This window comes from Parus major, chromosome 5 (genome assembly GCF_001522545.3).
Source record: "Parus major isolate Abel chromosome 5, Parus_major1.1, whole genome shotgun sequence".
NCBI lineage: Eukaryota > Metazoa > Chordata > Aves > Passeriformes > Paridae > Parus > Parus major.
The window spans coordinates 55,238,258-55,265,649 of NC_031774.1; the positions used below are offsets into that span (position 1 = coordinate 55,238,258).

Sequence of the window (27,392 nt, forward strand, 5' to 3'; positions counted from 1 at the left end):
ATGTCACAGACTTCAAGGCAAAAATTGGCATCCTGGTGTCAACTTGCTTTAGTGAGGAAGTGATAAAACACAACACATGCTGTAAGTACTTCCTAAATGTAAACCCTCTGCCTATGAAAAGACCTCCACACATTTGAATATATTTTGGAACAAGTCAGTTATATGAAGGTAAAATGTCAGCTTCAGCTTAAGAACAGGACAATGACATTATCTCACATTCCAAATCAATATTCCAAGCTCCCTGAGGACAAAGCCTTCCTTGTGTAGTCTCTGTACAAGCAATCATCAGAACCCATTCATGTGCTGCAGCTCTTGAAAGAGTTTGCATTTCCATAGAGGCTACAGGGGAAAGCAGAACTTCCTTCACATTATTTATACTGAAATTATCCTTAAATACACAGTCAAATAATTCACTGTTCTGCTCTTTTGTGACAGGCTCCCTGAAATCATGTGCACCAGTGCTCTGCTGGGTGCTCACAAAGACCCTGGGTTTCAACCCTGTGTAATGTGATACACATTGCAACAGTTGGGGGTATTTTGAACTAGCTTCTTATTAGTCTAATTTAATATTATTTGAGTATTTAACATTAATTATAATAATATTAATCTTTAGAATTATCATAAATGCAGAGATGTTTAAGGATCAACAGAAAAAGAGTGGTAATAGTGATAGATGAACTTGATGCCCTCTGCACTTGGCAATCGTTTTACAAAAATTCAAACACATTGGGTTCAGTTTTCTCTCCTTTTTTCTGCTTTATAATAGTTGCTTGTGGGAACATGGTTTCTGTGTCTCTTGCCCTCTTCTCCCTCCTTTTTTGAGACTTATCTCTCAGAAGGAAGCAGCAGAATAACCTTAGTGCAGCCACCTCCAGCACAGCCCTTCCTAAGGAGGAGCAGAGTCACGCTGGGGGCACGGTCACATCACGCTGGACTCGAGCAGTTTCCAGGTAACAAAATGGCCCTAAAACTACATTTTCCAGCTGGTACATTTTTAATGGGGTCTCCAGGTCCCTAAACTACTCCAGGAAAATTCTGACAATACAATGGTAGAGACAACAGTGATGTGAAAAAATATCCACTGCTGGGCAGTGTATATGCCACTGTTTCCTGGTGAAGATCCATACACAAAGAGCACCTTGGCTTTTTACTGCTCTGCAAATTAAAACAAATGAGCAGTGCTAACAGTAGGAGGAAAGCTGCAAACAATCATAATAAAAACCAGGCCATTTGTAGCTTGTAAACACTGAGGAAAAACTGCCTGCAAATTTTCAAACAAGAGGATATGTGATGTATTTATGCCTAAATCTAAGCAGGAAGTTTTCTCTTAGTGGACACTGGTTATCACCACAACAAAACAGCAGAGCTGGTCCAGTGTGGCCCTAAAGTTAGAAATTAAAATATTCATCCCCGTAAATGAAGCTTTCAATGGCACAGACCCAGTGGAAGTGGTTTTACACCCAGCTGCACCCTGATACTGAGAATTGAAGTTATAATCTGTGCCAAAGGGGCACAGGCAGCCCAGGCTCTGCTCTGCCCATGTGCAGCCCCTGGAGATGCTCAGCAGCCACTCTGTTGAGGCTGCAAAAAGTTATAGTGAGGAACACAGTAACACAGTGGGACAGGGGAAAAATAAACCACCTCCTGAAACCTCTCCTTGCCCAGCTGTCCCCAAGGCTCCAACATCTTCACTGACAGGCCATTTCTACATGGGAAACTAATCATCAGCCTATACACACTCTTTTCCTTCTTCTCTGTGCTCCACTGTACTCCAGGCTACACCCTTACAGGCCTTCTCTTTGCTCCATGTTTGTACAGCACAACACAGCATTTGACTGAAAACCATTTACTGCACATATACACTACCTGTGCATTAGCTGCCAAGACCTGGATCCCTAAATAAAGGCAAAAAATAATAAATCGTTTCCCTTAGTGAAATCACCCATACAGATACAACTGCAAATGTTACAACTTCCTCTGCTGGTGTTTCTATGCAATGTGCATGTTTATAGCCCAAAGCCTGTATCACTACATTATAAAGGAAAGGTAAAAAATTTCTATTTAAATTACCTTCAGCTGAGTGAGGTCCTCCTCAGTCAGGTAATGGTCTTCTGCATTCTTGAGCTCTGCATTTGCCCAAGCATCGATTGTGCCAGATAAGCTCAGGAGTTTGTCCCACAAAGCCTGAGCTCTTCCCAAATTATCACAGTAGTTTTCAGTCTTTTCATTGATCTACCATTAGATTGACAGAAAACATACACAGATTTCAAAAAATGTTGAATTATATTCTAAAAACAAAAGCAGCACAATAAAATAGGAGTGAGATGAAACCACTCACAAAAACAAGAGCGGCAAAGGGGGAAAAAAAAATCTCGTGTCTTCACAGTAAACTGGTCATGGAGAAGATGCTTAAATCCCTGCCACACATGTCACCAAACATACCAATCACAACAGCAGCTTGCCAGTTTTAAGGCAGGTTTAGGAAGGAGCCTTGCTCATTAATGTTTATCTACTCCCAGTAAATACCATTTAATCTCAGTATTGATGCACTGCTTAGATCGACAGTGGCGAACATTTCTCACCAAAAGCACCAGCACTGTAATTTTCCAGATCGTCTCCAAAGTCTAAATCCATAGGAGCTGTTATGGAAGCTTACAGATTCATGCAGAAAGCACAAATACTGCCTTTCTGCATTTTCTAGAATTATTTATCACCAAGGAGTACTGACAATATAAACTACCTGAGAGATCAGAAATGTTATATCCACAGATAGTCTGCAAGCTTTACTCTGGTAAACACTTGGATTTATCTCTTAAGAATCTCTGCCATATTGCACTTAATTTATTTGAAATATTACACCCGAGTCAGAATCAATTACTACAATGCATATCAGATAAGACCACCCTGATAATTTACTTTTTACATACATCCAGCCATCTGTCCACAATAATGTTAGCCTCATTCTCGAACGGAGGCTCCTCAAAGCTTCTCATTTTATTCAGCTGGAATTGCAGGTTTTTGCAGATTTGATTTATTTTGTCTACATCTTCAGAGTGATCATTAAATTCCTCTTTTGCCTCTTCAATCTGTGAAAAAGACCACATGGATATTTGTGAGCATATTTGCTTATGATTGTTTATTCAGCAAAATATTTTTTAACTGATTTGCTGGGAATTTTTTGCTTAAGAGAAACAACAGCATTACATAAAATAATCTGTTTCATAAAATATGATGAGACTAGGAATGCATCCTGTGTGGTTATACCCCTGCTATGGTGACAGGAATATTGTCCTATTAGAAACCCATATCATTCTGTTATTGGCTGCAGAACAGCTGAGTGGGAATATGGATATTTTATTTCTGAGAGAGCCAAAACCACAATTTGCTTTTGAAGTCCTAAGTGTCAGATCCAAGGGGACTGTACATCCAGAATTCTGATTACAGAGATAAACAATGCACAATGTGATAATCATCTGAGATACTATTACAACTCTAAAATATATCCTGCATTCTGATCCCCAGGTTTCAAACTATATACAGGAAAAAAAAAAAAAAAAGCTTAAATCCTACTTAAACACAAACACTGTCAAATATGTCACTTCCAGAAAATGAAACATTTCTTTCTCCTACTTTCTATTTAAACACCAAGCTGCTTCTTTGTGTTTAATTGGAATGTCAGTGTTTACAAACAACATGGAAGCTTCCTGGAAAAGAAACACTGACCTCTAGTGCTAGGCACTTTGATGTTAACAGCTCTCTCCTTATTTCCCACAGACATCCTGGGAAATTACATCTTCCCCTACCGACCCTGCTGGGCACTGAGCTCGGGGGAGGGATGGCAGGGCTGCTCTCACAAACCAGAACAAAGCAGTTCCCTGCTATTATTTTGTGTAATTCTGTATAACAAATCATCAGCACTCAAGGACATGCCTGTAACTGTGCCACAGCAATTTCAGAGCACAGCTCAGGGTGAGGAGGGAGGGTTCTCCCCAGAGAGGGATCTCCACACAAGCAGGGGCTGGGATATTCAGGCAATGTCCCCCTTGCAGCAGGAGCCCAGGTGATGCAAAGTGCCCCAAATCTCACTGGTGGAACCATGAAGAGACCCTGCCCCAGCTAAAGGGGGCTGGCACAAGCAGACACCATCCCATTGCCTGAGGAAGACACCACTTCCATTCCTTCTTAAATGTAACCATCCCAGGCACTGCCTGAAAGCAAACACCCCTGGATTCTCTGGGTGATGCCTCATCAGAGAAAGCCTAAAAACAGGATCTGAACAAACAGTTACATACACCAGGGTATGTGAAACCTGTGCAGTAAAATGCTTGTGATGGACACACTGCTGTTCACTAATCTGTTAACCATGGACAACAACACCCAGTAGCTGTATTCATTCAGCCAAGAAGTTGGCTGTCACATTTCTGACTGAAAAGGTGGAAAACTTTAAATGAAGGGGTGTCCAGAAGTACCTGCTCATTCAGCATGAGTAACTCATCAAGTAATGTAAAAGCTACTGCAAATGTTAAACTGCTGTCACAGACAGCTTGGAGAAAAAGGACAGGATGTCATCTCATCTTCATACTAGATCCTAGTTCTTCCATGGGGTTTGGTTTTATTTATTTAATCCTTTTCCATTAACAAGACTTTGATTCACTAGAAAAAAATAGACTTAAGTCTACTTAAAACAAAAATATGGAGTCCCTAAATGCATTTTGGAAGTCAAAGTGAAAGCAAGACTGTAACATCTGCCCTGAAGGCTGAGGGTACAAGGGCAACCCTGCATCTGAATGCTCCCAGGAAAGGCTTTTCTTTCCTTTCTCCTAAGTTCTTGTTACTCACCTTTGCTATTAGTCTGTTCAAATTTTCCTTCCCCATGTAAGAAGTTTGCTGGGAAAGCACAAGCTCCTGTTTCTGGATGATGCTGGTCAGACTCGTTTTGCAGCTTTGATACTGCTTCAGGAGCTCCAGAACCCTTGAACACTGCTCCTGGCTATTAAAAAGAGATGTATTATTTATGGCCTAAGCATAAACCTGCAGCCTCAACCTCCTGTCTGCTTCCTTCTATATTCACACACGTGGGGGGTTTGACAAGTATGTTTGGATGAGAGAAAAGGAGTGATGAACTGTACCAGTCTTAAATCCTGTAGTAATGTGCAGTATCCATTTAGTTTTTGGAATCAGAAATGCCCTTCACCACCATATGTCTCTGATCCACATTTAACTGTGGTGAGCAGTTGTGTTCATGGGATCCTCTCCACCAGAAAGGTGAGCTCAGTCACCAGTAAACTGAAATGCCATGTGCAGCAGATCTCACAGCAGCTTGGATGATGGACATCAGCCCATCCTTCAGTGGGGTATGAAAACAGGCTACCCCCACCTGTGCAAGCCATGAGAACTAACCAGAACTGTGCCAGCCCATGCAAAGCCTCTGGCATCCTCAAAAACCGTACCTGAAGCACTGATGTCCTGAGTGATCAACCCCAGCCTCTCCCAGTCCTCACCCTCACAGAGTTATCAAACCAAGCTCCCTTTATTTTGCTGCATAAGGGGCTGTTTTCCCAGCTGTCCCTTTCCATTTCTTTCGGTTTGTCTTTTCATTTTCAACTTGCTGGCAGGAAATTCCCAGCAAATACAGAAGACACAGCATTCCCAGCAGCAGCCAGGTTATTCTTCTGGATACCAATTAAGTCCAACACATGTCTGCATACCTGCTAAATGATGCTTTAAAAAGATGCAAAATTCATGAGCTTTGGCTGCAAACCTCCATGTGAAATTCTTGGTTTAATGATTTATGTAGTAACAATGGTAACATCAGCTACTGTACCTTTAAGGTATGGTCTAGGGCTTTTTTTCTGTTTGATTTCACAAGCAAACTTCTTACTTGAACGATACTACTTTAAAATGCAATTTTCCTCCTTACCATTCAGCAAGCAAAAGCTTTGTATCCTCCCATAACCTCTCTGTAACTCTGCACTGCTCATTTGTTTCCTCTGCTTTCTCCTCATCGATCTGTCGGAGCTTATTAGCAATTTCTTGCATAGGTTTAATTTCAGCAGCAGCACGATCCAATTCCTTTTCCAATTCTGTTAATGATTTTATCCTTTATTAGAAAAAAATGAAATACAGCCTTATATTAAAGTTAGCCTTTAATTTGGCTCACAATGTAATTATTAAGTTCCCTAGAAATTCATCCTGAGCTCCACACACTGTATTAAATGACATCATAAAAAGTCTAATTTGATTTTCAGTTCATGTAATCTGACACAGGCCCTCAGATGAGTTATGCTGACCTCAGCACTGTGAGAAAATAATCCAAATTCTGAAGGGCAGTTGGGTCTGTATGAACACAGTGAAATTTATTTGTATCAAGAATGCAGTCTGTCCATCTTACACTGCAGAGTTTCAGATCAGGTGCATCAGTGCCCAGCAAGGGGACCCATCTCCCTGTCTGACAGTTTTCTTACTGAGAACTAATATCACAATAACCAATCTCCTACTTTTTCTGCCTCAGTGCTGCTTCAAACATATATAAAATGTATAAATTTGAAAGAAAAAAAAAAAAAATGGAGAAGGCTTCCCTTTTTTAGGCTGTGATGGAACAAATTAACTCACAGCTTCTGTCAATGTTCCACAGATACTTCAAATTTCGGGACCCAGGCTGACTCCACTGAGATTATGAAATTAAAAGAGCTTTAAAAAATAATTCACCTTTTTTGAATAGCTGGAATTGTTGGATCCTTCAAGCCTATTTTGTTAATTCTGTCACGTAGATCCTGAATGTTTTTAAGGAGTTCACTGTTTTTTCTGGAAAAAGTCTTGCATAAGTCTTTTTCTTCTGTAAGCACCTGCTCACTTGGGGGATTATAAATCGCATTTAGCTCTTCAGATAAAGTCAGAACAAGGTTTTCACAGCAAGTCTTTCTACCACATTCAGCATCTTCCAAACAGATATCAACAGTCTTCAGGCGTTCATCCAAGCATTTTGCCTCTTCTGCCATATGAGAAACTTCTTGTGCAGCCTCTCTCAAAGCTTTTCCCCGTACTTCAGGTTGATCTGGGGGATCTGGGAGACATTTGATGGAAGACTGGATCTTCCTCAGGGAGGCCATAAAAGCTTCCAGATCTTTAAGTACTGTCTCACGGATCTGCATTTTATGGCTCATTTCTTCAAGCTGGTTTTGATAGTAAATCATAATTTTGCTTGCAGCTTGCAGGTCTATTGGATTAAATTCATCCCTTGCTGAACTGTCTAGGTGTTCCAATTGTTTGCACACTTCAATCTGATTTAATATGGATCTCTGTAGCTCCTGAAATTGAGAGGATGACCAAAAGTGTTAGCAAGTGAAAGAAAACATATGTCCTGCATTCAAGCTGAACCTATAACTGAAAACCAAATTATAACAGCAGTAAAGAAGTATGCTAAACAGGGTGGTTACGATAGAAAATCTATTCTGGATGTCAGTGGAGAGAAGGAAAAAGAACAAAGTAATCAAATAAAAATGGTATTCCACACACAGGGAATTTGATCAGCACTACAGAAAGCTGAAGACTCCTTCCAGCAATCAGACAAGAAGGAGAGAAGGATGATGATAGTCCTGGGACTGAAAGCAGCAGGCTTTCACAGCAGGACATCAGAGCACAGGCAAGCACAGAGATATTTATTACTCTGCCATCTTTTCAGTTCTTTATGCTATACTTTTGGAGCAGACTTCCATGTGTTTAAAAATCTCCTGGTGCAGCCTGCAGGCTCTCTGGTTACAGCCCTCAAAGAGCAGCGTGTCAGGGTTGTGAAAGCTCAGCTGTGCAGAGAGCTGGGCAAAAATTCTGGGTCCTTGCAGCCAAAACTGGTCAGACAGAGTACACAGGCTCTCTGCCCTTGAGAGACCTAAACCCTATTTCACTGGAGAGCCAAGGGCAGACAAATGCAAACTTTCAGTTCTGTGTAGCTGTCAGTGTGCTCAGCCCAGAGGGCAAGCCAAGAACAAAAGAGAGTTCACCCTGCCCAGTGGACCAGGGCCTGGGTATCAGATATTGATAGCAGGTGAACAATTGCTGCATCCACAGTGAGCTTCCAAACCCATCCTAAGCTGTGCTCAGATACTGCAGCAGATGTGACACAAGGTAGCTTGGCTAAGCTCATAAATTGACAGTATATTACATGCATGACTCCACAAAGTGGAATAAGGCCAGGTGGGAACACCACAAATCTGCATCAGAAGAAGGTCCTAACCTACAATGAAATGTTCACAACAATGGCTTTTACAGCAGAACCTATTGAGGGTCCCAGGCTGGCTCTACAGGACCAGTGATGTTTAAAACACGGGGACTAAAATGCTGTTACAGATTTTAGAAGGCTTGGGAAGTCTTGTCAGCAGCCCCAACCTCCTGAGTAACAATCTCATTAAGTTCCCTACTTCCTAGATATTAAAAACCTATCCTTGCTAGGGTGTGGTCTCTGCATCTTCCCTTACCTTCAGCTCCCTATAAGCAAGGTCACTGTTCATCAGATTAAACTGCTGGATGTCCTTTTTCTTCAGCCTCTGATCTAATTCACACAGAAGGATGGATTCATTTTCGATTGGCAAAACAATTTCCAAAGCAGTCCTTAAAGAGTTCATTCTGCAAGAAAGGTAACAAAACATGAAATGGGAAAGCAAACAAGAAAAGACACTCAATATTTTTAAGCACAAAAAGCCACCAAAATAATACAACTGTTTAACAGATCCTCCTCCTGAGGTCAGATGAGTTTTTCACTGATTAATGAGAAAAGCAATGTGAATCACCATGAATTTAACCAAAAAATTAAATGAAATAACAGCAATATATGGGAATATTGCACAGTAGTGTTACAAAGATCTGTCTCTGTTCTTCTTGGGGAGACTCACGCTATTTGCCATGTGATATGAATATGTGAATGTTATGTGAATATGTGAATGAATATTACCAATGTGTATATGAATAAAGAAAAATTAAGTACAGCTTAATTTTTTGCAATGAAGAGAAGGTTAAAAATGTGCAGCTATTTCCTGCAACACACACTATTCCCTTCACAACACACACAATTAATTACAATTCCTTAGCTAATATCATAAAGTGTTATTTTATACCTGGTACTTATAATATCCTGAAGGTCTTTCCACTCGCCTTGTAGCTTGTTTCTTGCCTCAGAGAGAGCAGCCTGCTGCACCTCAGCCACAAGATTTTCTAAGGCAGATGAGATGTTTTCCAACTGTGTCCAACCAGAACTGATTTCACTGTCTATTACCTAGAAGGCAAGCAATACTAATGCATTAATATGATCCTGTATTTCTCAGTGGACAGTTCATAAATCTACAGTCACGAGAGTCTCTACAAAAACAGTGAAAACATCATCTATAACTAGTAGTATCTATTGCCTTTCTTCCCCTTCAATATCAAATTTTTAGCTGCATTCAAACCTCCAGCAACTTTTTATGGTGATGATTTCCATGTCACATATATGCCTTGGCTACATTTTATAAAAGGTTCAATAAATAACAGGACAGGCATTTTTACCACAAGAATGAAAATATCTCCACCTAGCTATGTTCAGTAGTAAAACAAATGTAGAACTGAACTAAGTTCTGAAGTGCTTGATAAGGCTTTGTAATCCTTTCAAGAAGGGCCTTGAAAAATTGCAGTAATACATTTTTCAACATCAACTCCGTGCCTCTTGTTGTCGCCTTAAGCATCTCACAAATCTAACCAAGTTACATGTCCTGGAACACTTCCATTCTGCACAAACACCACTTGGTGGTTCAGCTGTTGACTCTTGCAGCCCTGGCCATCTCTGATGACTAAAAAAACTCCTTTCTGCAGCTTTTTTCCCATTACACCTATTTCAGCCTGCAGGCAACAAACCTAGAGCTGCCAATTTCTTCTTTGAACAACACCTGCAAAACTCCACTGCAAGGCAGCAATGCAGTTCTGCTGAACCTTAAATCCTTGATTTCCCTTCTAATAAATCTGGTTGCAAGGATGCTGCTTTTCCCTTGGCAATGTATGTAACAGAGAAGTGAGTGCTCTATGTGGGAAAATAACAATTTAGGCACCAGGTATATTTTTAAAAGTTGAATACTTGCCTGTAGCTCAAGCAGCTTATTCTGAAGGCATGAAGTGCCTTTTATTTCATCAGTAAAGCCAGATGCTACTTTATCCCTGCTGAGCTGTAGAAGTTGCTCCAGGTTACTTCTTTGTGTGTTAAAGCTAAGGAAAGATGCAAACACTTTCAGAGAGAATATTACTTTTAATTAAATTGAATAACTGAATGGACTCAATGGGACTCAATGACCAATAGAATAAGTCCAAAATAATGCATAATCAGACAACATATTAAAGAGATTGTTCCTATGGTTAATTGTCAAGTCTAAATGCCAGCCTGCATTCTTTAAATTCAGTTTTATGAATGTAAACATGTCCTTTCTCTAAAAAACATGACCTATTTCTTTATTTTGCAATATTTCAAGTTATTAGTAAGGCAGATGCAGACTTTTCTAGCCCAAGAAAAGAAGTAAAACATTCATAGCTAAAAATGTTCTTGCTACAAAACTCTAATGTTCGAAGCATTTAGCTACTGTAGTGCTTCCTTGTCAATTCAGAACAGTATTCAGTAAACTGTAGTAGAAAAAAAGAACAGGGTTCTGCACAGCAAAAGTGCATCTAATGTTTAGTACATCCAATTAATTTGTGAGCTAATTTGTCTAGCATAGCATCTTTTCTTAACAATCAGGCATTTCTTCCTTCAAAAATTACCTCTCTAACAAAGTTGGTATGGCCAAATCACCATCTTCCTCAAACTTGCTTGCACAGCTTTCTCCATTGTGATGTTTCACATCTGGTTCCAAAACTGTATCTGCAGCAGGTCTTGAGGTCTGAGTGAAAATAGAAAGGGTGACAGTGATCTCCACATCATTCTGTGAAATACACAGCAAAGCCTAACAGACATCTGTGAGCTCCTGAAGGAAAGAATTGCTTGATGTGTCCCAAAAGAGATGAGAGATGCCACTCATGAATACAAAATGTGTTTAAACTCGATCACAAGTCCCAAGAGCAAATTTTGGAATACTTGCAGCCAGCTCATTCATCCTTTTCACAGATACAGACAGATGCCTCCAACTCTTCACGAGTTCTGCTCTCTCTGTCCTCTGAAAATTGATCATATTACTGGGACGCTATGGAGGCTTTTCACTTGCACACAGCTTCCCACATGACCCTTCCATCTGAAAATGACTTTTCTGCAAAATACAGCTCCAGGCTGGAGGCTCACGTCTTCTCAGGACACCCAGCGCTGCTGCTTGCATGTTAATCTTTAATATTTACTTAGTCTACATTCACAAGCACAATGGGGTTTTGATTTCTGACCAGAGGCCCAAGGCCTTATCAAAATAAAAACAGTAAGAGAAATAAACACTTTTTCCTTTTGGCAATGACCTCCCTTTGACAGAGCACTGTTTTCCAACAGTAAGTCTGGCCTTACCTCCTGTACCATAAGGCTGTCAATTTGTTGAGAGGAACCAGACTCTTCCCCATTCTCAGAGGCCATAATGGAGTTCCTACAAGAGCAAAATAAGAAATATAAAGGGAAAAAAGAAATCCCAGCTCAAGGTTTAAAACAATGCAGCTGTGATAAAGGGTAATCAAGCATTGTACTTGCCAGTTTATGAAACTTAATACTGAGTGTTTAAATGTACAACTGCCCACAGTAATGTACATGGTTATGTACCACAAAATACATTAGAGTATCCCAAAATTTATTTTTAATTTTAAAAATTATTTCTATAAAGCTACAACTTTATATATAAAGCTACACCATGACTGAACCACCCACCCTTTCTGAGGGGACTGTCCTTTTCCAACACGAGCCAGCAGTGCTGTGTAAGTGTCTGCCACCATTTGTTGAACCTTTTCAAGCCTTTTTTCACAGTCTGCAGTGAGTGTCTGTATCCCTGGAACAGTTTCTTCTGAGAGTCTTGACAATGCTTTAAGGTCTTCCAAAGACTTGTTAAGTTCCTTCATACTGCCTTCATGTGAAAAAAAGGCCTAAACAAAGAAAAAACAATACAATAAGCCCACGTTAAGACATGAGGATAAGCAATTATTCACATGTATTTTTTTATACTTCCATTGTCTTCTTGGTTGAGTGCTCTTAAAAGTCTAAGCTGTCAAACCAAGAAACACACATTTATTTTCTCTTGCTTCTTTCTAAGATAGAACCAGAAAATAAATTAGGACTTCTGGCAACATGTTCCCAACTATACTCAGAAGACTATACTGACTCTTGCTTGTTTTTGAAATTCATTGTGTTCTACAGTTTTTAATTTTGGTCTCAAGTCTTCTTCACCCTGACATCAGATAGACATGTCCTACTGACTACAGAAAAAGTAGAATATTTTTAAAATATTCCTTGTCAATTATTATACTTTCTAAGGTGAATTCAAGATATACTAAAAATCTGGGGGAAAAAAATGGAAAAAGGATACCACCTACTTAAGAAGGGGTTAATTCTGAAAGTCTGCAGGAACACTAGTATCTGCAGTCAAAAAATATAAAGAAATCATTTTGGTGGCCTCTTTTCTCTGTATTTCCATAACACAGAGCACAAGAGCCCTGCTCCACAGATAATGAACCTAACAAGGAGGAAGGACAACAAAGCATTCACAAAGACAGGCAGAAAAGGAGGGTGTCAGATACCTCATGTTCCTTGATGAGCCCTTTGGTTTTATCCATACTTAGGAGTTTCTTCTCTTTGCCTAACTGCTTATTGATTTTTTTAAAAGTTGCATTAAATTTCTTTTTTTCCCTTTCTACTATGAGCTGGACATAGGATACAATTTCCTGACGAACTGCCTGCAAAATACAAAGCACATTGTTCCCACGAGATGATGAGACAGTGTTACACAGCAAGTAAAAACATCAGAACGTACTGTGACAAGAAAAAATTGGTTTTCAAAGCTGCCAGGCCTAATGAGACCAGACAGTGGATTCTCATTCCTCTTCATTATCTCACCTCCCATCTCCTACGAACATCATCTTCCACCACAAGCTTCTCATGATCAGATGAAATATTTTTCAGTTGTTCAGCTGCTTTCAAAAATTTGTCAAGAACTTTATTGTCCAGAGCATTAAAAGCCTCCTGAAAAAAAAAAAAAAAGACATCATAATGAAAAGCAAACAGAGCTGAATGTAAATTATTTAATTAACAAAATGACACCAGCAGCATGTAAAACCTGTGAATAAATCAGTGTATACATTGCACATATGGAGTGTGTGGTTCTGCTGTGGGTGGGTACAAGGGCATTCTCCATCCCTGTTTATCTGCAAAAGGTTGCAGTATCAGTGAATATGCAGAAAAACAGGTGTTGTTCTTTTAACAACTTGTAGGGCAAAATTTGGTACCAAAGACAAAAGATTAAGGTCACTGAACTCTTCCCTAGGGAATACACAAGGCCATGTCCCATAGCTGTCAGCAGCTGGGTGAAAGGTCTCCATCAGCACCAAGGGATGCTCCAGGATGGCCTGGAATGAGCTCTGGGGCCCTCCTGGCACATGGTCACCCAGCTCTCTCTCTGCCAGACCAGCCAACACAGATTTTGGGCACTTCCATCTCCAACACCCCTTCAAGAGATCCACATTTTGAGACAGCACATTTGACTTACCAACTACCCTCTGGGAAAAAGAGAAGACTGAGTACTTATAATAACCTGCCCAAGAATTCAGGCATGTTGTTCTTGATGGGAAGCTTAATTATTGCTCAGGCAAAAAAAAAAAAAAAAGGCTGTAGTTCTGAAAATTATGAGCTCTGATGGAGTGATGGAGGAATTCAGGGCAGGGCACTGAATAAACTGCCATGTAGATTTATGTTTCTTCATTCAAGTTGTCTGCCAAGTTAATAAAGTGCTAAATCAGAAAACTGAGAAAAGCATTAATAGCTACCAGAGAAAAGAATCTGTACTTCTCTTACTTCAGACTTTTAGAGACCCCACAGCCCTCAGAAATACTCAGATTCAGCCAGTTCAGAACACAAACCCACCTCATATCTTGAAATACATTCTTCAGGACTTAATTTTTGACTGACAAGTTGCACAGCCTTTGAAATGGAGGCCTCCAGTTCTTTCTGGGATTCTTCAAAATGGAGCAAAGCCTCCTTCTCTGAGGGCCTTTTCTCAGATTTGGACAAGATGTTGTTCAGGTCACCCATGACAGCCTAGGAAGAAAGAGACTTTTCAGAACACACCCATCTAATTATCAGTAATTAGATAAAGTTATTGCTTCATAACATCACTCAAGTTTTTCAAGTTGAGATACTGATCTCAAAGATGTTCCAGGTTTTGCCCTGACAAGAGTCTGGGAGACTGATTGCAAAAGTACAGAACCTTTTCTATTTTACTTGACTGACAAGAGTCTTCCTTATTCCATAATGCTAAAATTAGAGTTATCTGTGTGCTTATAAACAAGTACCTCTACTTTGTCTCTGGCTTCTTTAATTCGTGCCTCCAGCCCAGTGGTGCAAGAATGCTGCTGAAACACCTGACTTGAAACATTCTGCATCAGGGATTGCAATATCTCTTCTGCTGCCACAATCTGGTCTTGGCATGAGGATCCTCTTGCAGCCAAACCCTGGTTGAACAAAAAGCATTAGAAGCCTTTATAAGTGTTTATTTGTCTTTTTGTTTAAACAAACTGAGTGAAAAAGCCAGCCTTGATCGTGGATGGTCGATACTTGGTAAAGGAAAGCCTTATATTCCAGTTATGGCCAGGGTACTGCACTGTAAAATAAATCTCTGTGTGGTGAGAAAGAAATTTGCTGCCATCCACAGGGGATTCTGTTTGCTGAAGCAATTTCTTTCTTTCAGTGCAACACCTCCCATGTCTTTGCCACAGAGCTGATTAGATGTGCTTTTAAAACGTGCTCTCCCATCCAAACAGCTTCCCAAATGAAACCACACATTTGGATATGCATCATCTGACCACGAAGTCATCCAAAAGCGAGCACATACCGAGGCTCAGATTTTCTTGTGGCATTCAGTACTGCAAGGCAGAAAGCAGCTGGGTGTTCTGCATGCAGGAGTAGTGTGCCATGTTTGAATATTTATCATGAAAAGTCATTATTAGAGTTGTTTTGATCTATGAATATTCAACACATGTCTCCTGTTTGAAGTTGCCAATTAGCATTCTCCTAATGATAATCAGAGATTTCTTCTGGATCTTGACCTACTGTACTGCAGGTACTCACTCTCCTGCCCCCAGACATGGAGATACAACACCAGCCACATGTTTAGAGGCTGTAATTCAGGGTGTCCTTTGTTACTCCATGATTTTTTAACAAACTAGAGTCACACTGCAAAATGAGGTTTGTTTTATAAACACATGCCTGTGATTACAAAAAGATGAACAGATCCTTTTTGTCTCTCACACTCCCAAATCTGTCAGCTAAACACTGTGCAAGAAGGCACAAAGCAACAGGAAACTAACAGTGATTCTGGTGCACAGTTATTGTATGTAGATTAAATGAAATAAACAGTATTTCTGTTTGTTTACAGCAGTTAAACAAAGGAGTTTCAATGAAACCTCCTTCTAGTGGTCACCTTCCACCATTAAGTTACACAGGCCCTACTGCAGAAGCAGTAAAGGCAACATAAGACAGTGCTTCAACTTTCCAGTGCAAAGCTTGGCATCTTTGTTCTGTCTCACCTTCACTGGCAGTTGAAGAAAATAAATCACACTTTGTATTGAAGCTGCTGAGTTATATAGACAGATTTTCACCTGCCATCTGCTGGGAGCTGAGGGTAAACCCAGGCAGAGAGACATGGGAAACAACAGTGACTAGTGGAATTTCTTGCTAGAAATAGATTTGTGCTCTTTGTGGATATTTAGAACCCCTGTCTATAAGATGAGATTCCCAAATTACCCCATGTGCTGCTGAAAATACTTCAAGTATCCCAGTTTTTGATGGGTACGCGTTGAATACAGCCAAGGTATCCCAAACCCCGTCCCTACACTGGAGGGTAGATGATAAAAGTCCTGTATGACCAAGGAAACTACTCAAATTGGCAACTTGCAGAGTTCTAGTCTGCTCCAAGTGCTGTGCTGGACAGCAGTAATTAATATCACTCGAGAACAAGCTGCTGATCAGTGACACCAACAGCATTCCATTGGCACCTGCTTGTCATCTGGACACACTGAAGGTGGAAGATTCACTCACAGCTCATCTGGGAGTGATCCTGAGAAACAACAACAAGGCCACAAATTCGTGCTGCAAGATGACAATCTGAGGAACAAGTATTTTAAGCAGCATTTTCACCTGCAAATGCTCCTCCGTCTTAGGTTCCACAGGCTCCTGGTGACTGATCTTGCTAAGCACTCGTCCCATCTCTGCTGCCCAGCTGTCCACCCCTCCAAGGAGCTCTTCAATTTTCTCCAGGCTCCCTGGAAGGTCCGTGGTCTTTTCAGCAGCATTTGTGCTCTCTTCTCCAAGCTATCAACAAAGAGCAGGGTAAGATGATCCCTCCCATCATCTCCCCACTGCCCTCCTCCAACACAGTCACCACTTGGGTCACTTCCCAGCTTTAGAACTCAAAAGGGAGCAAAGGAGAAATAAATGCCAAACATATTGGGAAATAAACCTTGTGAGGCTCAGTTCCTCAGCCCTGAGGGCAGGTGGGACAGCACAACCTGTGCCCATATGGGCTGTCTCCTGGTCCCCTCCCCTGTAAGCAGCCACACTACTACGGAGAAAACTCCTGAGCTGCAGCATCCCCCAGCCCACACCAGGGAATTGTCCAAGAGAACAGCAGCTGGTGTTGGTCAAATCAAGATCAGGAACCATGCTGACAGTTTAATGGTACTGGCAGTCACAGGCCACAGCTCAGGCATTTGATATCAAAAAATAAATGTAATATATATGATAGGCATACTGTCCAAAGCAATGCCACAAAAATAACTCAGGAAGTCCTTAAGACCTTAGACAGGCTTCTTGCACCTTTGTTCTGATACCTCAATATTTTTCTTTGAAGAGTCTTTTATTAAGGGTTTTTCTAGCAAACTCTGGATTTCCCTCACCTTTTGATTATACTGCATTCTCACTAAGCTCATCTCCTATAAAAATGTAGTAGTAATTTTTTGCCACCGTTTACTGTCACAGCAGTACCTTTAATAAATGTCAATGAAAGGCTCAACTCAGAAAATTAAGAGTTCTAATATTCCCAGGCAGAATAAAAATGTCATTCTTGTGAAAGCATTCTAGGAAATGTAATATGTATAACATTAGGCAAGTTGTATAGGGATTTACAGCAGCCTAAAAACCTGTCAAGTGAGCTGGTGAAAAGTTGCACAACCTTAGCAATATCTATGCAGCAATAATTACTTTCTACCAGCTAAGACAGAGACTGTAAAAATATAGCACAGACTAAATTGATTTCTTCCACTCCTAGCACTGAATTAAGAGCTTTATTCTGCAATAAGATTTCCTTTTATAAGTGGTTTTGAGATTTCAATTTAAAAATTGAACATTTTCCATCCTGTTATAATGAGAATTTAACTGAATCACAAAGACTAAAGTATGGGATGCTGCTGTGCACTCTCTGTTCCTGAAGCTTTAAAACTGCCAGCCTTGAGTTGACTGAAAGATTGATCAATCTCTGATTAGCAAGCTGGTAAGCCTAGAAAATACGGCTTTGAAGGCTGCATGGCAAAAAGTAATAGTAACTTGTAACTCACAAAGTGTGTCTTCTTGATGAACTTTGCCCATCTCCTGTTCAGCTTCTTCAGCTCTTTGGCAATATTTGATCCAACTTGCTCTTTGCTGACTTCAATGAGATGGTTTCCAGCTTCATTTAGGGAACCATGAATTGAATTCCTCTTTGCTAGGATCTCAGCAGGGATCTAGACAGAGGAATTGAAATCAATTAAAGCAGAACCCTGTCAAACATTTATTTCCAAAATGAAAAGCAGAAAAACAACAACAGCAGCCACTGGAAGATTTAATGGTTTTCTTCCAGGAGGCTTCAAAGTATCTCTGTTTGTCAAGCAAAGAGAAATCCAACCATGTACCTCTTTTGGATCCTCATTTCTGTTTCCTTCCAGCCATGTCTTTAGTAAGTGGATGTTTTCTGTGTAATTACTCCAAGAGGACAGCACTTTCTGTAGGGTGGTGTTTACACTGGAAATGTACTCTTTGCACGTAGAAATCTTTGACTCCACTGTCTTCAAAAGTTTGCTGATTTCTTGAGGATCTCCAGCTAGGATGTGGAATAGGGATTATTGTTATACATTTGGAAACAGAAATATTAATTAAACATAAGCACCATTTACATGGAATTAAAACTGGTGGCAGCACATCAGTTCAAAGTGGAGATCTTCATTCAACTTTTGTGCATGAGCTTACCCAAGTCAGGACCATTTATATTTTTCAAGTCTTCACAGATTTGAGTAGCAGTGTCTAGTTGTTTTTCAAGTTTCTTTTCTTCAATGAAATTCTGCCAAAAGTGGAAAGCAAGTTATATGGGTAACACTGAATAACATAAAACTGGGTAAGAAATACAGCTTGGGACACTTTTTTTTTTCTTTTTTAATATGAGCCTAAAACCTACAGGCTTAATGTAAACTGAGCAAAGCCCACCCAGCAACTCAGCTGCACCCTTTAGTCTGAAACAGACCTGTTCTTTTATTCTGCTTGTGCAGAGAGTAAAGTAAATAGAAATATGAATACCTGAATGCCACTGCCTGAGCCACAGCCCTGCATGAGTCAGGACTGCTTGTTTCAAAAAGTTACAGCCCCAGGGCAATACTAAGAAATGGCATCTAGAACAAATCAGGCAGAATTTAGTCACATAAATCAAAAAAGTGATGAAAGCAAAAGGTGGTTTTCCCTGAATGCACAGAAATATTGGTGTGCCTTGTTTCTGACACAGATCAGGACAAACGGGGGATGGAGAGGATGAAAGAAGAAATGGGAGCAGAGGAGGAGACTTGTGTGTGCATAGGGAATGAGGGTCAACCATCAGCCCCTCTCTGTCTGAGCTGATCTCACTCCAGCACTGTCCCCTCCTACAAATGTCCTACCCAGCAGGCCACAAAAAAACCTCCCCTGTGGCTGTGACAAGCCTGGGCCACCACATCACCACTCAGGCAGGACTTCACATCATGGGACCAGAAAGTAACCAGCAGCAAGCCCTAAACTCCCTGGGAAAGCTCTGCATTCTCTCAGCTTGAGCAAGACCATGAACCACAGCTCCAGAATAACATGATAATAAGTATTTATGAAACCAACTGAACCAACAAACTCAGTACAGATTAACTCTGCACGACCATCTCACTACAGGGTGAGGTTGACACTGCTTAGGCAAACTGCTATTTTATACAACCTATTGTTGCCTCCTTCCACAGTACTGAGCCTGGTGAAATTCCCACTAATTTAACTATGGATTTGCCAGTCTGAGAATCCTCTGAGAAAGTCCACTAAGATGGAATTCAAAAGGAATCCCACTAACTCGAGATGGGGAAAAACTGGAGGCATCAGCATTTTAACCTCTGCCTCTCCTCCTGATGCAGTATCCAAATTTGGGGTTGGGAACTCCATTTCCTCCTAAAAGGCTACAGTGACATCAGCTTCATAACTTGAGTCCAGAAACTGAGCTAAGCTTAAGATGTAAAAGAACAAGACAATTCATATTCACCATGAAGCATAAGGAGGTAAAGGAGCTGGGAAAAGGAAGAGGCAGCAATGGGAATAATGGTTGGTTTTGAAGAAAACAACTATTGAACTACTCCAGAGAGGGTTCTATGGATTGGAGCAAGGGAAGGGCTGCTACAGCTGGCTCTATAAACAGTCTAGAAAGAAAGAAATCTTCACAAGAAAGAATAAAAACACGCAAAGAGAAAATCAGTCATGGCTTGCATTACTTCTCCAAACTGAAGAAAGAACTCTAATTCATAGCAAAATGGAAGATGCTGGGGGCAAGAAAAGCTTCTAGGGAAGTCTACCTGCCCCTCTTTGAATAAATCTGAGATTTCACCAGTCCACCATGCTTCTACCAGCTATAATATCTTCAGATGACAAAGACATAAGATTGAATCAAAGAGGCTGGGAAAGAATTACCATCAGGGTGTCATACGTGTCTCTGAAACTTACATTCCAATTTTCCAGCAGTGACTCCACGGACTCTTTTGCCCCATATTTCACATCCCAAATATTTAGCTTTAACTTCACCTCATTGGCAATGGCTGAGCACAGGCCATAGTGGTATTCAAGAAAAGTGCTGGGGTTTGTGGAACGAATATTGCTACATCTGCAAACAGACAATAGTTCCAAAAGTTTATTCAAAACCATTGGACATACAAGGTATTATTGTATAAGGACTTTATCCTAAAAAAATTAAGATTACATGTATGTAAACATTTTTTTTGTTATGATGGGAATTAAGTTCTAAGATAGCAACAGTCCATTTTTTCTAAACAGCAACAATTGAGCAGTCAATGTCGTCTTGCTCCATGTATGAAAAACCTCAAATGCCCAGATAAGGGGCATCTGCCACTTGTATGTCAAAGCATCTCAGGTATTATGTATTATGGATACAGATTCACTATTTTTTGGTTTTTTTTAATATCCTCCAACAGATATTTGGAGTCACACAAGCTATAGATCACAGTGATTTTTAATGCTGGAAATAAAAGTTTAGAGAATCCCTGCCACTAGGGAAATTTTTACATTGAAAATATTCAAGTTTCCTATCCCTAGTGGTTGTCTCCTATCCCCACTAGCAAAGGGCATCTGAAAAGGTCCTCTTAATGAGTTCTGTACACATAATTAAACATTCATTAGACCAATGAGAGATCCCTGCCTGCTCAACTTGACAGTCAGCCTGTGCTTAGGTTAAAAGTGCTCTTTTTTTTTCAAGGCATGGATAAATTATGTGCTTTGTTCAGAATAGCAGAGCAAGTAATTGCAGAGCTAAAATACAACATGAAGTAGAGGGAATTTGAGCACAACCTTCTTTTCATTTCCTCTAATTTTTCAGGCACGACTAGTGGCATATTCTTCTCATCTTCATTCTTAAACGACTGAAGGGTGTCCAAGTGAGAATCAAAACAATCCATCAAGCCCTGGGGAGAACAAGACACAGTAAGCCACTCATTTTGATCTAAATTTCATCTGGGATCTCCAACTCACCTGCCATTAGGGAAAGAGCTATTAAGAACTAGTCAGCACAAGACAATCTCCCAGTGTCTTTACTTATTAAAGTGCAATAAAAGTACTTACCTGATCACCTTCTAAAGTGCATATTTAGTGCTATATTACCTGATTTCTCCTATCACTGTGCATCTACTTAAATATAAGGACCACGACCTTACATTACTGCTGGTATCAGTTTTTCTGCACTTTCACAATCACTTTAGGAGAAAAAAGCATCATTGTAACAGCTTCAGGGTATTAAATTGTTCTCTGCTATCCCTTAGCAAAGGCTGACAGCAAAATTTGTTGAATAAATCTATTATGTCCCCTGTTCTATAGTTCATTTGGGTCAATAAATTTGTGTCTAACACCAGGCTGACAGGGTATCAAAGTAACCATTCAATGCCCAGTGTCCCACGGTTGGGGAATACTTTACAGGCATTTGTCTCAGCACCAAATTTCCTACCTGAAAATGAAACATAAAATTTATTGCACAGAAGAAAAGCCTATTTCTCAGTGGCATACTAAAAAAAAACTACAAGTTCATTTCTATGTTATAAAATCTGCCACAAAGCACATTAATGGAAATGGCTAAATCCTGGGACAGCCCTTATCCACAAAAATAGATGTTTAACACCAGATTTTGTAATCTTAACACTGTATCAGTCAGACAGTTATGAGTATTGGTGGATAATTTCCTAGATCTTAAGTAAAATTTGCATTATAAGGTACCACCTTGCCAATATGATCCCTACACACAACGTACTAAAAGGGGAAAAAATTCTCAGCAGGATGTCTTCCCATCAAGAAAAGTGAATTTGGCAGGAATTAAGCATTAATGTGTTTCTTCTTTTGAAGCAAAGCAATGATTTTATCTATATGTTTAATGGGTAAAAAGAAATGACGTAAGAAATTACATCAGTCTCTCTATCGTATTCTTAAAAATGCTTTAAGTACTTAGGTTGCACAATAAAAGTCTTAGATTGAGTGGCTAAAGACTGACAAAGCTGTTACCAGTTAAAAAGCCATCTCTCATAGCAGGACCTGGCTAGAAATGTACAAAAGAGTGATGTTATTAAGCCACTTGCAAGAACCTCCACTGCCCATTCTTTCAAATCCTCTTTAAGGACAATGTCACAAAACCAGCAAACCTGTTTATAAAAAACCCAAAAATGGCATTATGATCACCAGTCAGGCATCAACATATATACTCCTTCAGAACTTTCAAACACAAAAGGATGTGTAAACTATTATCTGTGCAAATATTTGAAGATCAGAATAAATAACTTGCATGGTACCAAGGTATCAAAATACCCTTGCCTTGAATGGAACTATAGAGTGATTCAGTAAATATTTAACTTTAAACACACAAACTTCTTGAACTATTTAACTTTAAACACACAAACTTCTTCAACTCCCTGGAATGTAACCTTAAGCTCAAGTGCTTTTCTAAATAGGTATGCATTAAGCATAGATTTAAAGATAAAGATGCAATTATCCTGTGTTATTACTTAACAAACAAGCAAGTTGCAGGAACCACATAAAAAAGAACAGCATAATTTACTCATTCAGGCAGTACTCAAATTTAATCTCACCCCAGTGAAATCTGAAACCTGCCTTATAGACCCATACAGTTATTTAATTAAACTCATAATTCTTCAAAGGTATGTTCAGAAGAGCTTTTCATCTTCAGAAGACAAACATATGCACACCACTTCCCAAAATGTCAAACGGCAATTCCATAACAAGTGCTTTGCCAGGTCAAATTTCATTTGTGATCAGCATACCTTAAATATTACAATTATTTCTCTGAAGACAGACATTGCTTTGAACGGGTCCTGCAGATCAGGCAAATCTTCTGCCTGCAGACGTTCCACCTCCTGGAGCCAAGCCTCAATGCTATCCAGAGGGGAGGGCAACATCTGGTCCAGCTTCACTTTCCACTCATTAATCTTTAAAAGGAGAACAAGTGGATTAAATCTCTCACTATTATCTTCTTCCTATCTCCAAAATGTTGATATAAGCTGGTGCTTGAGACATCCCAGGAACCCACTCCCTCATGCCTGTCACTGTTCAAAAAAACAAGAGCTTTCAGAGAAGTCAGCTAAAATCATCCCTCTTTACCTCAAACCCAGGTTTGCCCCCAGCCCATAACCTCTGCACCACAGAGAATTTGGCATTTCTGTCCTTGGCTGGTGACCATCCCAAGGCCCAGCAACAGGAAGATTTATACTGAACTAGTTGCAAAAATAGTGGGGGAAGGAGAGATGAACAGCTTTCTGTTGTGGGGCTGACAGGGGAACATCTCTTCCAAAAACAGTAATTCCCAGCATGGCCCTAACACATCCCAGTTCGAGCCAACACAACTGATCTCACTGAAAAGCACTGACCAACCCCACTAGATCAGTATCTGTGCTCTGAGCACATAATTATGTCTCAAAATAACCTTTTAAGCACAAACAGGCTAAAAACTTTGCTCAGAAGAGTGCTCTAAGATAATCAGATGTAGGGCATTTTCCAGGGATGTTTCAGTCTTGAGGCTCAGGAGGCAGAAGGGTAACACACAGTCACCTTCTGCCTCCTCTTGGGCACTGAATGCCACCCAGACTGTCCAGACTTCAGGCTCAAACCTCTTTTATCATTCCAAATAAAGCATGATCTCCCCACTTTTCCAAGTATGAGTTCCTGGGATAGACTCAGGCTTCTTCATCCATCCCACACGCTCATGCTGGTAATGGGGTGAGCGAGAAATGCCTCTGACCTGAGCGACCACTTTATCCCACTCTTTCCTCATCTGCTGCTGGTCTTCACTCAGCTCAGCTTCACCTCTTTTTGATGACAACACAGGCATAAAGGGGATTTTCTCTTGGTTAAATGTTTCCATAAATGACATCATTTCCTAGGGATAAAATAGAAGAATAATTCACAGAAGACGTCAGATGGAAGCTCACGGAGCCAAGTCCTGCCTTTGAACACACTTTGGGTATGAGTTCCATTAACTTCAAAGGGTGTGATGCATGCAAAGGCAAGATAACAAGAGGCATTCTTGTCTCCAGGCAGTATTTGGGTCTGAAATTATAGGTGCCATTCCCTAAGTCTGTATTTAACATAATGTCAGTGCAGGGTGAACACAGTTCCCCCCTCCCAGCAAGAGAAAGGGAAAATTCCTCCTCTGACAGATCCCCATGGGCCACTTTATTACAAACTCTGGCTACAATATAAGCCAAAGGAAACTTTGCTTCAGCACAACCTACAGTCAGCAATTCAACTACTCCTCTACAACATTACCAGGGTAAAACCTACTGCTGTAATTAGCACAGAAATAGCAAAAGTAACTCTGTGAAGGGCCTACGTGCATGAATCTTGTCCAAGTCTTCAACTATGTCAATTAAGACACTCCTTTACTCTTTCCAAAAACTCTGCTCAAAAACAAAATAGCATATCTCTTTTTCATAACAGAGAGAATTTTAGCCTACCTTTCCTTCAATCTTAAGAGTGCATTTAAAAATTTCATTGTCAGGTTTCTAAGTTTTCTTTAGAAACTTATTTAACACTTCAGCTTAGGCAATGAAGATGAAAAATACTAAAATTCTAAAATATTAAAAACATTCAGAAATAGATTATTTTTCACAGAAATATGAATATGAACTTATGAAATATGAAATGCAACTTACTTTGTACTTCTGGTAATATGCTTCATTTTCTGTTTCGACCAGCAGCTTTGCTAACTTCTTCTCCTGTGCAGCCAACCAGCCCATGGCCTCTCTTACTTTCTCCTGGTAATTAAAGCAGAAAATTGCATTTTTCCATTTTTCAAGCATTGTTTTTAATTTACATTGTGCCATAAAACAACACACATTGAGGATATGATAAAGTCCATTCAAAGCTATTGAAAAACAAATAATTATTCCTGGGGAACCTGATGAATTTTGACTCGGGCACTATTACATTGCAGGGACAAAGTTTTAAACCTGGCACCTGGATATAGGAAGACATAAAAAAGACCTGATTGCAGCTCTACTGAAAGGAGATTATCAGTATGGAGATATGTGGGTAACCAACTAAGCTCTCATAAGAGAATATAGACAATAGCAAATGTGGGTTTCTGCTGAGTATAATCTGTCAGAGGCAACTTCTGTCCACTTTCTATGTCAGCTGTTAAATTTAAAGCTGGTTTTTCTGTGCATCTGCAAATCTTTCTGTCTCTCCAATGTTTACACATACGAAGACAACAAAGCTTGAATATGTCCTCTGCAATAGTTAAATGAAAACAAAACAACCTGCACAGCAATTCCACCTGTATGACCATCAAAAATCTGTAACATGGAGTTTTTTCTACCACGCAGGAGCATCAGAAGGTTCAACCCAACTCAGTCTTGTCAGTAGCAGAATCAGAGGATCTACAATGTGTTACTGACTCAGATATAAACTGGGCAAAGAAAGCACAATAATTTAAAAATGCCTCAGTGATAACCCACACAACATACCTGCATGTCTTCTTCAGACTCAGGCAAATTCTTGGAGTATTGCAAAAACTGAGCCACGTAAGTCATGATTGATTTTTCATCCGGATTCACAACGTCAACATCTACGAGAGCCAATACACCATTTACATAATTATGCAGCCTTCTAGGCCTGATCACATAATTACACACTATGCTGCAGTTATTAAAACACATTACCAGAAACATGTTTATTTTGCAACAGCTCACTTAACATGCCATTGACAGAAATTAATATGTAATGAACATTTTTTTCCCTTGGGAATATTTTAATAGAACATGATTAAGTAATGAAAAAGTTTCTCCCGTGAACAGGAAAGTTCCATATCCTTTATTCTGCATGTTGCTCCTGCAATTGTTGCCAGTTCAAAAATCCTACAGTCCCTAAGTAAAGCTGATGTTATAAAATAATGAACCTCAGGTTTGAGCATTACAACAAACATCAATGTTCCATTTCAAACTTAAGCACACTCTTAGAGATTACATGAATCTCACCCCTAATAACAAAGATTTTTTTAAAAGCTGATCATTTACCTTCAGGTTCCAGAAGCCGTGGGATGTTCAGCTCCACTTCTGCAATTTTGAAAGCCTCTTTCAGGTTTTCTTTATTGCTTCTCACTTTTGCCTTCTCCAGATCAACCAGACCTGGCCTCAAAGTTTGGATGATGGCTAAAAAGGCCAGTCCACTTCGCCAGCTGGACTTGAAATCAGTGATACTGACAGAGCCATGCCTATCCCAGAAATGAGTGGAAACAAAATGTTAGAACATCTGAAGAAACAGGTTTTAAGTATAACTTTAGAAACAGAATATAAATTCAGTAAAATGGAGTGTGAACCAAATCAAAAAGCACCTTGCCACTGAACTTCTGCACAAGTCAGACAACAACACAGCCAGTATAACCAATTGCAATTACTTATTTTTACACTGTTTTTACGAAATTATTATTTCTTTTTGTCTTCTACTGCATTCTGAAGATAAAGCCTTGCAGATCCAAATCCTTTCTAAATATCATAAAAATATGTTGATTTGTGCTCAACACCTATGCATTCTATGGGGTGGAAAACAACAAGAAAAGCACTGCAGAACATGTAAGGACACCAAGAACTGGCATTTTAGAAAATCCAAATCTTAAAAGCTATGTATAAGTGCAACAAAAAGTATTTATTTTTCTCTTAATTAGCTTGGTGTCTTTAGATCATCTTTTATTAATGTTCACAGCCTGAGCAGTGCTGTGAGGTGCCCAGCCATGCAGGCCACAGTGAATTCTGGGACAACTTTCTAAAAACAGCCTGTATGTTATGAGCATGTTACAGCATGGAAAAGATGGGGGGTTTCAGGTGATCAAATTTAGTCACAAAACAATGGGCCAAGTCCTACAAGATTTGTTTCTTTACCAAAAACTATAGGATTCACTGGTAAGAAAATATTTCAACATAATGACAAGTTCAGAAATGATACTGCAAACCAGACAGCAATACTGCTGAAAATCAGTCAAAAGAAAGAGGAAAATAACATAAACAAAGAGCTGGTTTTGATGTCCCAATTAATCTTCTGATAAAACACAGCTAGAGGGCAAACTTCAGTGTCATTCCATAGGCAGAAAGTGTCTGATGTGCTGATGAAGGCCTTTATCTCCCACTAATAACATGGAATATTAGTAGGATTTTATTATAACATAAAACAACCCAAAGAGCTGTGGAGG

The 27,392-nt window shown here is 39.8% G+C and overlaps 1 protein-coding gene across 3 annotated transcripts in view; it reads right to left on the minus strand.

Annotated features, from left to right (window-relative positions):
* The window catches only part of SYNE2 (spectrin repeat containing nuclear envelope protein 2), a 156,149-nt gene that overhangs the window by 115,541 nt on the left and 13,216 nt on the right, over positions 1 to 27,392 (minus strand). For all 3 annotated transcript variants that reach the window (XM_015630686.2, XM_015630685.2, XM_015630687.3), the window contains exons 7-32: positions 26,224 to 26,420; positions 25,675 to 25,775; positions 24,862 to 24,963; positions 23,949 to 24,086; positions 22,975 to 23,139; positions 21,005 to 21,117; positions 20,147 to 20,303; positions 18,401 to 18,491; positions 18,067 to 18,254; positions 17,734 to 17,898; positions 16,319 to 16,492; positions 14,476 to 14,634; positions 14,048 to 14,221; positions 13,025 to 13,150; positions 12,709 to 12,864; positions 11,846 to 12,057; positions 11,495 to 11,570; positions 10,771 to 10,889; positions 10,101 to 10,224; positions 9,108 to 9,265; positions 8,472 to 8,619; positions 6,709 to 7,307; positions 5,921 to 6,100; positions 4,840 to 4,990; positions 2,928 to 3,086; positions 2,071 to 2,232 (exon numbers count right to left, since the gene is read on the minus strand). In XM_015630686.2, the coding sequence (XP_015486172.1) occupies positions 2,071 to 2,232; positions 2,928 to 3,086; positions 4,840 to 4,990; positions 5,921 to 6,100; positions 6,709 to 7,307; positions 8,472 to 8,619; positions 9,108 to 9,265; positions 10,101 to 10,224; positions 10,771 to 10,889; positions 11,495 to 11,570; positions 11,846 to 12,057; positions 12,709 to 12,864; positions 13,025 to 13,150; positions 14,048 to 14,221; positions 14,476 to 14,634; positions 16,319 to 16,492; positions 17,734 to 17,898; positions 18,067 to 18,254; positions 18,401 to 18,491; positions 20,147 to 20,303; positions 21,005 to 21,117; positions 22,975 to 23,139; positions 23,949 to 24,086; positions 24,862 to 24,963; positions 25,675 to 25,775; positions 26,224 to 26,420 (4,294 nt within the window). The remainder of the gene's footprint in view (positions 1 to 2,070; positions 2,233 to 2,927; positions 3,087 to 4,839; positions 4,991 to 5,920; positions 6,101 to 6,708; positions 7,308 to 8,471; positions 8,620 to 9,107; positions 9,266 to 10,100; positions 10,225 to 10,770; positions 10,890 to 11,494; positions 11,571 to 11,845; positions 12,058 to 12,708; positions 12,865 to 13,024; positions 13,151 to 14,047; positions 14,222 to 14,475; positions 14,635 to 16,318; positions 16,493 to 17,733; positions 17,899 to 18,066; positions 18,255 to 18,400; positions 18,492 to 20,146; positions 20,304 to 21,004; positions 21,118 to 22,974; positions 23,140 to 23,948; positions 24,087 to 24,861; positions 24,964 to 25,674; positions 25,776 to 26,223; positions 26,421 to 27,392) is intronic.